We start from the raw sequence: 12350 nt of genomic DNA, 5'->3' as shown, positions 1-12350 counted from the left end.
TCCGTGTAATCCTCCTGAGTTGGCTTACAGGCCCCCACTAAGCACTTAAGCTCAGAAGCATTTATGCTTTAATTTTGTCTGATTCTGTCCAGTTTTGACCTCTTTGTGGGTCAAGCCTTCTCCCAGTGCTGCGTTAGTGTGGGCTGTGGTTCCCTTGTTACGGTGAGGGCGTGAGCACTCCTGCGTCCGACCTGCTGCCTGGCCCCAAGCCTCCCTGTGCTGTAACATGCTTGGGGAAGCTGTGCGTGATGGGCCATGGAGGAAGGGAAAAGAGGAACGTGGTTCCCAGAGTCAGCTTAGGGCTAAGGGCTCCCGGTAGCATGCTCAGCCAGCTTTCCAGGGGCCTTGAGCAGCCTGGCCACCCCGAGATACGCTGCTCTCCGCAGTCAGGTGCGAGGGGCTGAAGGGCTGGAGCAAGAAGCCAGCTCAGCTCTTTGCACCTTGCTTGGGAAAAGTTCAAGGTGCGGAGTGAGCACAGCCTTGCAGGGAAGCCTCCTACCAGCTTCAGAGGTGCTTTGGCAGTGGCACAGAGCAGAGGAGTGTGGTGCACTTGTATTTCGTTGCTCATTGTATGGGAATGACTATGTTTGCCAGCAGCTACAGGTTGGGATAATGCCTCCATCCATTTATTTTCTGGCTCAGTAATTTAAAAACATATTTTGAAGTAGCAAGAGTGTGCACTTGTTATTTTAGTTTGTTTAGGCTGGCAAGGCTGCTGTTGACCTGGGCACAGAAAGTGAAGACAGCCCGCGTTTCCCGTCTGCGTGAGGAACAGCGTGCTTGGCTGGCTCGTGCGAAGGGCTTGGTCCCCGAAGCACCCGCAGCCCGTGACCTGGAGCCGCTGGTCTCAACAGGAGAGGCCCCAGTGACAAAGCATGTCCTTGAGGCGCTGGGCTGCGGCTGCTACGTGTCCTGCCCTGCCAGGCAGTCTGCAGGTGGCCCAAGCTCTGCCAGGACAGGCAAGAGCTCTAGTCAAACCAGTGAACTCCAGCAAGAAGTTTAGTAGCCCATAAATGTTTATTGTGCCCAGGTCTCTTAATTTTCATCATTTTATTGCATGGCTACTGGCCTTCCCTTCCCTCCTTTTGAAGGGGAGAGGGATTGCATCAGCGGTGTGCACTGGTCAGGCGTGTGCGGTGCACATGCGTGGTGCACGATTGCATTAGCTCTGCCCAAGAGCAGTGCTGGGTGCTTGCTGTTGGGATCCTGCAGCAGCTGGTGTTCCCGTGTAACTGGCCCTCCTGGTCACTAGTTCTTCCACGCTAACGTTTCTGCTGGGATTGGAGCCCAGCGTGCTTACGGGCTTGCTGCTATCTCCCAGTGAGGCTGTGCCCCCAACCCGAACAGAGCCTGGGAGGCCTCGTTGCTGGCCTTTTCACCACCAGGTTTCCCTTCAACGCTGGTGCTTCTCCTTTTGTAGCTGACAACAAACCTCCTGTTGGCTCGAGGGCAGGAGGTGCCTAGCGCCGTAGTTAATCCCGTGGGTGAGCGGGGTGCTCCCAGCAGCCCCACCGCGCTCCCCGGGAGCCTTGCCGGGCTTTTGCACGTCACCGTGCGAGAAGGGGAGAGAGACCTGCCAAAAATGGGTAATACATGGAACGATTTTGTCTCTCCGCAGAAGCTCTTCTCAGTGACGTTACGAGAAGGTATTTTAAAACACGGCATTACAGTTCTGCCTCGAAGCCTGGCTTTGAGCGCCGTGTCATCAGGCCTCGTGGCTGCCAGCGTGCAAGGCGGCAAGGGGCTGGGTATTTCGGAGGCGGAGAGGGCGGCGCGGCGCATGGAGGCTGCGCGGGACGATGGCTTGGCAGGCGCTGGCTGCGCGGGAGGAAGCCGGGCCGGAGGGCTGTGTGCTTGGTCGGCAAGGGAAGTCCTTGTGGAATACTTTTTTTTTTTTAATCTGGGCTGCCTGGACCCTGCGTTTGAATGCTTGGAAATGCTGCTCTCCAGATGTTTCCTAGCACATGCAGGCTCTGTTTATAAACAGCTCCTCAAAGCAAAGCCCCTCGGCGCGGGGTAGCCCTCCACTGCAGGACGTCAGGCTGCCGGCAGGCGCTCGCGCTGACCGCCCGGCAAAACTCCCCAGTGTTTTGTCGCGGTGTCAGGGGCCCCGGGTCACATTTGGGAACATTTTTTCCCTTCCCTTGAAGGGAGGCCACAGTTGGCGTGCTGCTTAGCGAAGGTCTGAAATGCCTTCTCTTCCTTTCTCTCCCCTCCTCCCAGCCAGCAGTTTCCTGCTGCTTTTCGTCCTTGCGATAGCAGGGATCTCCGGCCGCCTTCCTGCCTTTGCTGGAGGCCTTTCGCTGCCGGGCGAGCGGGAGCTGGCTCTTTCTGATCTGCTTTCTGCAGCTGGGGCTGGCGGCCTTGCGGAAAGGACCCCCAGAGCCTCAGCCGGGGCTGCTGTGGCCCCACTCGTAGCTTTGCGCTAGCCGGTGCTCTGCTGCGGCACCCATGGCCCCCCGTCTCCCGGGCGCTCGGAGGCCTGTGTGGACATGCTGATCTGCGTGGACAAGCCTCACCTCCACGGGTACAGGATGCTCGAAACCACCTTACCCTTGAGCCTTACTGTGCAATGCAGCTTACTGGTGTTGTGAGTCAGGTCTGCGTTCAGTTCTCAGCCAGGCTCCCTGCAGGCAGCGCTGCCCTGAAAGCCTCTGTGGCGGGTTTGGTGCTGAGCTGGCAAACCTGTGCCATGCTTCGAGCTGGTGATGGGTGGAGGAGGAGGAGGCTTTTCGTGGGACGTTGGTGTCAGCAGCCCAGGAGCGTGGGTACTGCCTGCTGCTTGTTCTCCCGTTCAGGCCAGGGGTGCTGCGTGCTCTACTGAGTCCTGCAGGCGAACAGGTTTGCTTTGGAGTGCTGGGGGCAGAAACGCAGGCTGCTGGCCCTTGCCAGAGTGTCCCAAGGCAGCATCTCCCATTCCTCCTGGGCTGTCTGCTCTGGACAGAAGCTCCCTGTGGCAGCCGGAGGGAGCACGGTGCAGAGGGACGGCCTGCACAGCACCGGTAGAGTTGGGATGCTGAAGCCTCCATCCCTGGGTGCAGCCTGCAGAGCCCACGTGTGCTGGGCACAGAGGTCCGGTCCCTCCTGCATCATCCTCCCTTCTCAGGCAGTGCCCAGATCTGGCCTATGGAGGAATCATCTTGCCGTGTGGATGTCGTGAGTCACTGATTTCTGCTTTTACTGTGGTTTGGAGGAACTGTGTTTTGCATGGCTTGTCCCATTGTTGTGGAGCACCTGCTAACTGTGATTTTTCCAGAACTGCAAGATGTTTCCATGTGTGCTTTCCCTATTGAAAAGCACCTGAAGCTCTGTTTCCCATGCAGAACATGATACAGAGCACAGGCTAAAATTGTGCACTTGGCAGTTCGATTACAGAAGAAAAATAGCAGGTTGTCCCCAAAGCAGTCGGTAGGTTGATTATAATGGTCAGTGACATCCACTGGGGAGGGCAGAAGGTACCCAGAGGCCTTTGCCCCTCCGTGCTAGCAGCACAGACACTACCTTGACCATCCCTCTTAAGGGACTGTCTTGACCTGGGACCAGGCTGCTCCAGAGCTCCTCTCAGGTCTCCTTGCTGTGGCTAGGGGCCTGCAGGAGTTTGGGACTGGGAGACGTTTCCATTGACTCAAATCAGGGGTTCAGTTCCTTTTTGGAAAGCTGTCGCCTCGTGTGTGCCGTGTTCCCAATAGCTTCTGGCAGCCCACTCCCTGGATCCTGGCAGCTCGTGCAGAGCTTTACCAGCCCCCTGGGATTTTCTTCCCACATTTTGTCAAAATTTGAACCAGGAGCAGAGGGGAGATTCCAGGCAGGACAGCGCGGAGGGGAGGTACAGGCCGGAATAATTGCTTGGCTAGTTGGTTTGCTTTCCCTGGGCCTCGTCTCCTCTAGAGAAAACGCTCTTGCACCACCACTCCTTCTTCCACTCTGCCTTCCCGGAGGGCGCAGGCTTGGCCAGCTCTGCTCTCCCCTGGGTCCTGGAGAAGGAGAGAACGCTGCAAGTGGGGAACGGCTTCGTGTCAGCCCTGGCCCGGCAGGGAGGAAGCTGCGAAACAATTGCTGCTTGTTTGTCTCCTCTCCCTGCAAAAACCCAGCATGTTGTTCCCCCTCGTTAGTGCTCCTGTATTTACCTGCATTAGCCGTCATGGAATAACCTGCTGGGAAGAGACACTGCTCAAAGCTTGATTGAGTCATCCGATACAGATCTGCTTTCGCCCTCTCGGAGGCCTGGCCGAGACCTGCGGCTGGCGGCAGGAGACACGGCCAGCAGCTGGGTGGTGCCGAGAGCTGAGGCGGTGTCATTTTTCCTATTATAGCAAGCTGATTGCAGCAGTTGTAATTTAGTCCCTTGCCAGGCAACCTGGCAGCAGCTTGGACAGCATATGTTTTTGAAAATAGGAATGTGAAACAAATAGTCAGTCCCACTGCTCTGGAGTTTGAAAGGCACCTCCCTCCGCTCTCACCATCTCCCGTCTGCCAGATTTTTTCATCATTTTTTGAGCAGAAGGATTGCTTTCCGGCATTGCTAGAAATATGTAGAGAGCAGAAAATGTAGAGATGGGCTTGAGCCAGTCTCTGCTGAGCCGCTGGAGCTGCACAGTTGCGCTCAGCCCTGTGTCTGGACCAGCCCCTGAGGCTGATGAGTGTGAGGCTGGATGCAGCCTTTGCACGTTGAGCTTCAGTCTAAGGCCACGTTAGGCGGGCTTTGTTTCCCGTTTCCCGTGGGCATCCACAAGTCTTCTTTGTGGTGCCCTGGTGTCTGTCCTGAAGACATAGCTGCTCTTTGCACTGGCAGAGCCCTTTTATCTCTTCCCTGTGCTTTAGATCAAGTGACCATTGCTGCCCTCAGGCTCGAGGAGGTGGGGAGCCCGTGGCTCCTCCGCCCTCCGTCTTTCCTTCTCCGGCAGGCGTGGAGGCAGCTGTTCAAAATTGGGCCTTACTTCCATGGGAAATTGGCACTTTCACAATCCCTTTCCATCCTGAATGAGACAAAAGCGGGGAGTATAAAACCCTTAAGGAAATGAGGAATTTCAGAGTTTCGAATCCAAAGTATCTAAATGGAAAATTGTAAGGAAGTGATGCTGCGTTACGGTTCTGGTTCTCCTGATCAGGAAATAAGAAGTGTACTCCCAACGGGCGTTACTGATAGATCCCCGTTCTCTGCTGGGGTAGTTCTCCTGGTGGTGGCTGGATCCTGGCTCTCCTCTTGGCCAGTCACGCAGCCCTCTGGTGACTCGCCGGTGCAGGGCTCCTCTCAAGACCCAGCGCATTTGGAGGAAAAACCAGGGGGCTGGATTTAATTGTCTGATCTCTGCACAAGCCATCGGACTCCCTGAGCTAATGCCTGTTAGAATTGAACACAGCTTTTCAGAAGAAAAGTTTTAATTTAAAAGTTTCCAGCAGGGGAGTATCCACCATATGACTCTAGGTTGTTCCAGTGGCTAATTTTTCATCTTCTTATGTCTGAATTACTCCAGCTTCACCTTTCAAACATGCGACTGTATTAAAACTTTGTATGTTAAATAGAAGACATCCACCAACAAGTCTCTGTTTCCGTGTACGTACATAGACTTTGATCAGTGTCTGATAAATTCAGACAAGACCCAGAGACATGCTTGGTTTATTCTTTTTAACCAAAGCACTGTCTCTCCCTGACATTTTCACAGCAAGGCAGAAAGAAATGGCACAGCTTTGCCTTAAGTGTCTGGGCTGGGGTGAGAGAGCGATGCTGGCAGCCCTGCGCTGCCTCCAAGGTCGGCGTGGCTGGTTCCGGGTACCCTCTGGCCTGGCGTCTGCATTGCAAGCTCTGCGGACTGCCTGGCCTTTAGCAGAGGATGCTGCTCGGGGGCAGAAGGCTTTCCGTCTGAACAGAAATGATTTGTGGGGGTGGATTTGGCCCCAGCCAGAGCTCCTGGGTAAGAGCATGGGGTGAACCCAGTCTCTGCAAGTGGGAACGGCTTGTGTGGGTATGGTGGGGTGTGCTCGCTGCCCCAGGGTGAAGTAAGGAGCCAAAGACATTTTTGTGCTGCTTACCTAGGTAGTCTGAATTTTTCCCATTTGAATCACCTTCTTGAGTTTTTGTGTATTTCTAGACTTGCACCACTTTGTTCTCCTTGGCAGCTGGAAATTAGCTAGTCAGGATCGCGTCTGCCAGAGCTGCTACGTCTAAGCCTTCCTAGGGCTGCAAATGCTGAAGGCAGTGCTTATTTAGGTAATGAAATGTTGCCACTGGATTCCTTTTTCTTATTATTTTTCAGAAATATTTCTGCTGATCTGAGAGATTTATTTCAAGGCTTCTTTTTGCACAGCCTTGAACTGGGGCCCACCTTTGAGCTGGAACTTCCCCGTAACCAAATAGTGATAACGATGCTGTGCGCTGTGCTGCTGAGATCCTGTTCACTGCAAGATATTTTCTAAGCCGTGTTTTCCCAGCTGCCCTGCCGTATAGCTCCTGCACAACATTGATAAAAATGTGGAGTGGCAGAGCAGGTTAACCCAAGGCTCCCGAAAAGCAACCCCAGAGCTGCGGTGTCCCAGATGGAGTCCAAAGAAAATGCCATGCTCTGTCCCGCAGTCACGCGTTGTTAGGAGGGGACCTGCTGGCTGCCATGTCCTAGGTCCTGGGCCAGGATGCGTGCCCCACGCTGCTGGTGGGGCTGCGGGCGCCTGGCCGCGGGAGGGGAGGTGAGGGCAGTGCCCGCCGGCCGGGCAGCGGGACGGGCGGCCCCACACACTGGAAATGGGATGTGCAAGCTTTGGCACTGCCTCAGCTGCTCCGGCTGGATTTGTGCCATTGCAGGACTGCCACGGGGCGGAAAGCGGTCATTTAATCTTTTCTCCTGCTTTCAGACCTCCTTCCCGTCCCTTCCCCTGCCCGGAGAGCTGCGGGCAGCATTACGCCGTGGCCCTCACAGGCAGCCGGGGCAGTGGTCGCGCTGTGGCTGAAGCAGGAGCGCGGTCCCTGAGGCCTCCGGGATGGCTCCGTCGCTGGTTATCTCCGCGGGGCACACGGGCAGGAGGGGACCGGCGGTGCAGGCACGCAGGGTGGCGTCCCCGTGCGCGCTGCGGCTGAGTGGGAGCTGGCTGTCCCCCGCCTCTCCGGCTGGAGCTCGCCGAGTGTTTATCTTTAGCAGACTCTTTGTTTAACCAAATCCGTGCTATCGCCGCGCGGCAAAGCTCTGCATTGTATCTGGGTGAAACAATGTGCCTGCAGGAAGCCGCAGGAGTCAGGCTGGGCTAATCGCGGCCCTGAGCCGCTGCCCACCTTCAAAGCTGGCTGCTGGGGCCGACAGGGCCACTGGCTGCGTTAATGGGATGCTGCTTTGAAGGTCTCTATGGGAACAGTGTTAGTGGGGCCTCAGAGATAATTTTTGGCAGGAACAAGAAGGGATTTAGCTTGTTCTGGAGGGAGCTCCTATAGCTGTAGTTCCTGCTGGAGCTAGAGGGTCAGTTTTAATGACTTCTTGTCGTCTTAAACAAACAGAAGAGATTCCAGCACCTTAGCATGGGTCTCGCTTGGGGCAGCGTCCTAGGCTGGAGCGACACGGAGAGACAGCAGGTACCGAGAGCAAAGTGTGGCCAGTTCCCCTTTACTATTTTCATTTCAATTAGCTTGTCCAACAGAGTTTCAGCCTGTTCATGGGCTCCTTCCAAGGGTCCGTAATGGGCAACAAAGATAAGAAAGACTGTTGTTGGAAGGCTGATCTGTACTGTGTAGGGGCCAGAGAATTTGGAAAATGTGTACTGTGTCCGTATCTAACAGACACTGAAAACCCTTGGCTTAATATTTGGTTTTAAGAGTAACTTAGCTCTGTCCCTGACATTTTCCATCTGCTGGTTTCACTGAAGAGAGATGCTGAGGAACCAGGACTGCTTTGACATTTGTGAGGCGCTTGGAAATCCTTGCGTGGGTGCGTGGCTGACATAGAGTCACGGTCCATTAACCTGACCATCACAAGGCAGGCGATGTGGCTGGCATGGGGTCAGCAGTGCCAATGTGAGTCAGCAAGGGCTCTAAGGAGAACAGGTCTTGTCTAGAAGTCCTAAGGACTGTAAGCAGATCACAGGTTTAGTGGTTAAAAGAACAGCTTTCTTGGTGTGGTAGACTTTTTTTTATTCTGTTCAGCCCACTGTTGCTCAATATTTTTACCAGTGATCTGGGGAGAAACAAAAAGTGCCAATAGCATTTGCAGGCTGCACACTAATGGATGAGTCTGTCCTGCAGACAGACTAGACCTACTTTATAAGGCTCACTGAAACAATGTGCATTTCAGCAAAACAAAAAGCTAGCTTCTACTGCCAGGACCAGCGAATGGGTGCCTTGCCCTGCATTTGTAGCATGTATCCTGGAAGACAACGGCTCTGGAAAGGACTGTAAGGACCTGGCATTTATTGGCTGAGAGGCACGTCTTGTCATTTGACTTAAGAATGAGGGATGCAGTTTCATCTCTCTACACAGCCATGTGAGCAGTCACAGGGTCCTGTGTGCAGTGTACTCATCAGAATGGTGTTGATAAAAACAAAAGAGGCTTTAGAAGACAGCAACATGAATGATTTGAGGTCTGGGCAATATCCTGTGCAAGGAGACAGAGAAAAAGCAGCCTGTGGAGCACTGGGAGATTAGATAACTTCAGCTAGCAGAAGAGAGCACTGTGAGGTCCCTCAGGTGGATGGTAAGTTCAGTGCTCTAGCGAGCAAGGTAACTGGCTATGGAGTCATGGCCCTGGGAATGAAAAACTTTCTGTCACCTGAGGGTTTTAGAGAAGACAAGATATCTCTTCCCATGTGACCCACGTGACACACGAGGCCATGGTTGAGGGTGTCTGGGCTGTATGATGCAGCCACACGGTCCAACAGCCCCCCCTTTTGAAGTGGTTCATGGGCATCAGTTTTGTACCTGGCATGCCTTCCTGGTTGTGAAAAATTTAAAGTGCCAGCATGAGGTTTTAGTTTTGGGGGCTCTCGGGGATGCTACGAGCAGGAGACTGCGTTGTGCACAGAGTGCATTAGGTAGTAATTTCCAGCTCTGCACAGACTGTAGCTGGCTGCTCTTTCCCCTGCGATCACTGACACCAGTGTTACTCTATTTCCTCCTCCAGGCACACGTTCTGGCAGTATCGCCGTGAGAACCCCCAAACCAAAGTGGGGGAGCCCCCTCCCGATGGGCTGCCTGGCTTCAACAGCGGTGTCCTGCTCCTGAACTTGGAAGCTATGAGGCAGTCCAAGCTCTACAACCAGCTGTTGGAGCCTGCCATGGTGCAGAAGCTCACAGAGAAGTACCATTTCAAGGGCCACCTTGGGGACCAGGATTTCTTCACCATGATTGGGATGGAGCACCCAGAACTGTTCCACGTGCTCGACTGCACATGGAACCGGCAGCTTTGCACATGGTGGAAGGACCATGGCTACAGCGATGTGTTTGACCAGTACTTCCAGTGTGAGGGTGAGGTCAAAATTTATCATGGGAACTGCAACACCCCGATCCCTGAAGACTAGGGCACCTGCCTCCTCTGGAAGCAGATCTGCCTGCCTTTGGCTGGTGACTGCAACAATTCCTACAAAGCTGTATAAGAGCCATAGAAAGCCATCGTGGCTGCACCAGCAGTCCTTCTGGAAGGGTGGCCAGCCTGATCCATTGCATCTCTGGGGGATCTGCATTTCAGAGGGATTCCTGATCCCTGGAGACCCCAGGAGCTCACTATCCCACTACCTATAGCCTCATCGCTCTAGGAGAAAGTGCAGTTTAGTGGCTAGAGCGGGACACTTGCAGTCGACCTGCCTGGGCTCCATTCCTAACTCTGACACTGGCTCACCGTGTGACTTTGGGCAGTTCCGTGGTGCCATCTCTGCTACAGTCTCTTGCCAGCATTGACTCCCCCCCCCCCCCCCCCCCCAGGCCTGGGGGCTGCACATGGCAGTGCTAGAGACAGCTGAGGGGCTTTGAGGTGGTCGCTGCTTTTGCACACTTGCCGAGGGTGCTGGCGCCGTGGGTGCTATGCAGCACTGCGTTATCTAACGGTTAACAGGAGTTTGCAGCTAGGCCGTTGGGGTTTCATTTTAGCATTCCTTGGTGGCCCATTTCTGCACCTCATGCAGAGCATCCGTCTGGACCGTCTCAAGAGCAGACACTGTCCTCAGGTCATCTTCCTTTTGAAGCATTCCAGATAGGCAGAAGGGTTTTAAAGACTGACAAAGCTGCTTTAAATTGGGTTACCTGCGAACAAAAATTGAATGCTAGATGAGCTTTAAAGCCTTCCATTGGTTCTTCTTAGCAATAAAAGCTTTACTGCCGTATCTTGTCTTAAAAGCATTCGGTGAGCGTGTACAAATAGGTTCATTTTTGTAGCTTTGCCTTTAACCTTTTGTACTGTAATAAAGCTGCAGATGTAAAACACACTTGGCTGGTTTTCTGCAGCACAACTAAAGTCATGTGTCATAGAAGTTTTTGTGTTCTTTTTATCATGATTAAAAAGTAGTTGATATACATCTGTTGGGCAGATGCAAATGGTGTCCTGCGTAGCTTACCACTGTGTTTAATCAAACGTCTGTGAGTGATGCAATAAAATTACTCAGTTCACGTATTGCACGTGTGAGAGAGGGATAGCTCCTGGCAGCGATGATGGTGACTGTGCGGTGCCTTTGCACACGTAGACCTGCGTGTGTCCAAGCCTTGTCTGGGTGGAAACACGTCGATCCCCTGGTCTGTGTGTTGGAGGGATGGTCATGCCCAGGAGAGCAGGCTGCATGCGCTCTCTTGCTTGGATGGTGTCGGGGAGGCCCCTGCGGGACCAGCTCAGAGAAATCAATTCCCATCTCATGGGCTTGGCATCCTGTAAGCCAGGGCAGTAGTTTCCAATGAGGAGGAGGAGGAGGAAGGACCCTCCTCTCCTCCTGGTTCTGTTGAGAAAGGTTTTGATTGGCTTGGGGTTTTTATGGCAAGGCCACTCAAGCAATTCAAGTCAGTTCAGACACGTTCAGTGTGCAGGTGTGTGCACATGTGTGCAATTTTACCATGCCTCCTATACCTCCATGCAGCCAATAACTCATCCTCACTGTATCTACCGCTTTTGTGTTTAAGAGGTGTTTGCTGCCTCGCTATACTCTGCATTTAGCAGAGTGTTGGCACAAAGCTTTAGCTGGAGCTTGGTGGGACTGTTTATGCTGATGGCCTTGAAGTCTAATCAGGCCCATAACACAAAGTGAGAGACTTTCAGGTAGCACCTGGATTTAAAAAGAAAATCATCTATCGCCATAGTCGAGGCTTGTTTAGAAGGAGCCATCTGTGCCGTGGATGCTGCATCTCTGCTCCTTAAAAAAAATCTTCTGTGCTGTCTTGATAGGAGGTTGCAAACTATTGCGTGCGTTTTTGTAAGAGGGGATGGCACAAGTGCGTTAACCCACTTTCTGAACTGCTTTATTTAAGTCAGGCTGGTGTGTGCGTGTGTGTGTGTGCACGTGCATATATGTGTGTGCATGTTTGGTGTGCATGTGCGAGAGAGAGAGAAGGACTTAATTATGGCTTAACCTAATGAAGGCATACTCGGTGTGTGGCAGGGGTTTCCTGGGCTCCATCACAGGTTTCCATGAATGAATAAATGCTCATTTTTAAAGAAGGGGCTCTCTAATGGACCTGACAGGAACACAAGGCTCAGAGATGCAGGCCACAGCTCTAGCCGTCTGACTTTGCTGGATTTATTTGATTTGCTGAATTGATCCATTTCCGATTGACACACCAGCCCGTCTTCACGTTTTTTCATGTCCCCAGGGAAGAAACTGCTAAGAAGTGATTAAGAACAAATGAAACCAGCAATGGCCTGCTTTATAATACCAACATTTTAACAGCGAAAAGAGGTGATGGTGCATCAGCGTGCAGTGCCAGGTGAGGAGCCAGGGTGCCGGGAAGCTGCCGCCACTGCTGCGCACAGAGCCGAAGGCAGCAGGAGCACCCGGTTCCCGCACCCCGTTACCGTATCCCCTCCTGCTCCCGCTGTTCAGCTGCCAGGTCGCCTTGCACCGCTGCTCCCCAGGTTTGCCCCCTTGCAAACTCTGCCCAAGCCTCAGGGCGCGAATCACTGCCCCGGCCGGGCTGAGGGGTGACGTCCCCCCAACGCTGCCACTTCCAGTCCTCGCAGCGGCGCCAGGACCCTTGGTGCGCAGCAGAGAGGCTGCACAGAGGCGCTGCTGGGGAGCAGACGGGCGGGATGAGCCTGCTCAGCATCTGGCGCCAGGCGGGTTTGGACCAGCACAGGAGGCAGATTTTAGAGCTGGGGCGATTCACTGGAGCAGCTTCCCTGGGGACGGCCCCTTTCCTGCGCCGGGCGGTGTCCCCCGGAGAGCTGTGCGCCCAGCGGCGG

At 53.8% G+C, this 12350-nt stretch overlaps 1 protein-coding gene across 1 annotated transcript in view; it reads left to right on the top strand.

The window, feature by feature from the left end:
* Nucleotides 1-10482, top strand: part of XXYLT1 (xyloside xylosyltransferase 1) — a 69308-nt gene extending 58826 nt beyond the window's left edge. Inside the window, exon 4 of the mRNA XM_064516817.1 lies at nt 9096-10482. Within this exon, the coding sequence (XP_064372887.1) occupies nt 9096-9492 (397 nt within the window). The 3' untranslated portion in view covers nt 9493-10482. The remainder of the gene's footprint in view (nt 1-9095) is intronic.
* Nucleotides 10483-12350: the final 1868 nt, after the last annotated feature.

Source organism: Dromaius novaehollandiae, chromosome 9 (genome assembly GCF_036370855.1).
Source record: "Dromaius novaehollandiae isolate bDroNov1 chromosome 9, bDroNov1.hap1, whole genome shotgun sequence".
Taxonomy (NCBI): domain Eukaryota; kingdom Metazoa; phylum Chordata; class Aves; order Casuariiformes; family Dromaiidae; genus Dromaius; species Dromaius novaehollandiae.
The sequence above is the reverse complement of the archived record's forward strand: the minus strand, read 5'-3'. Positions and strand labels throughout refer to the sequence as shown.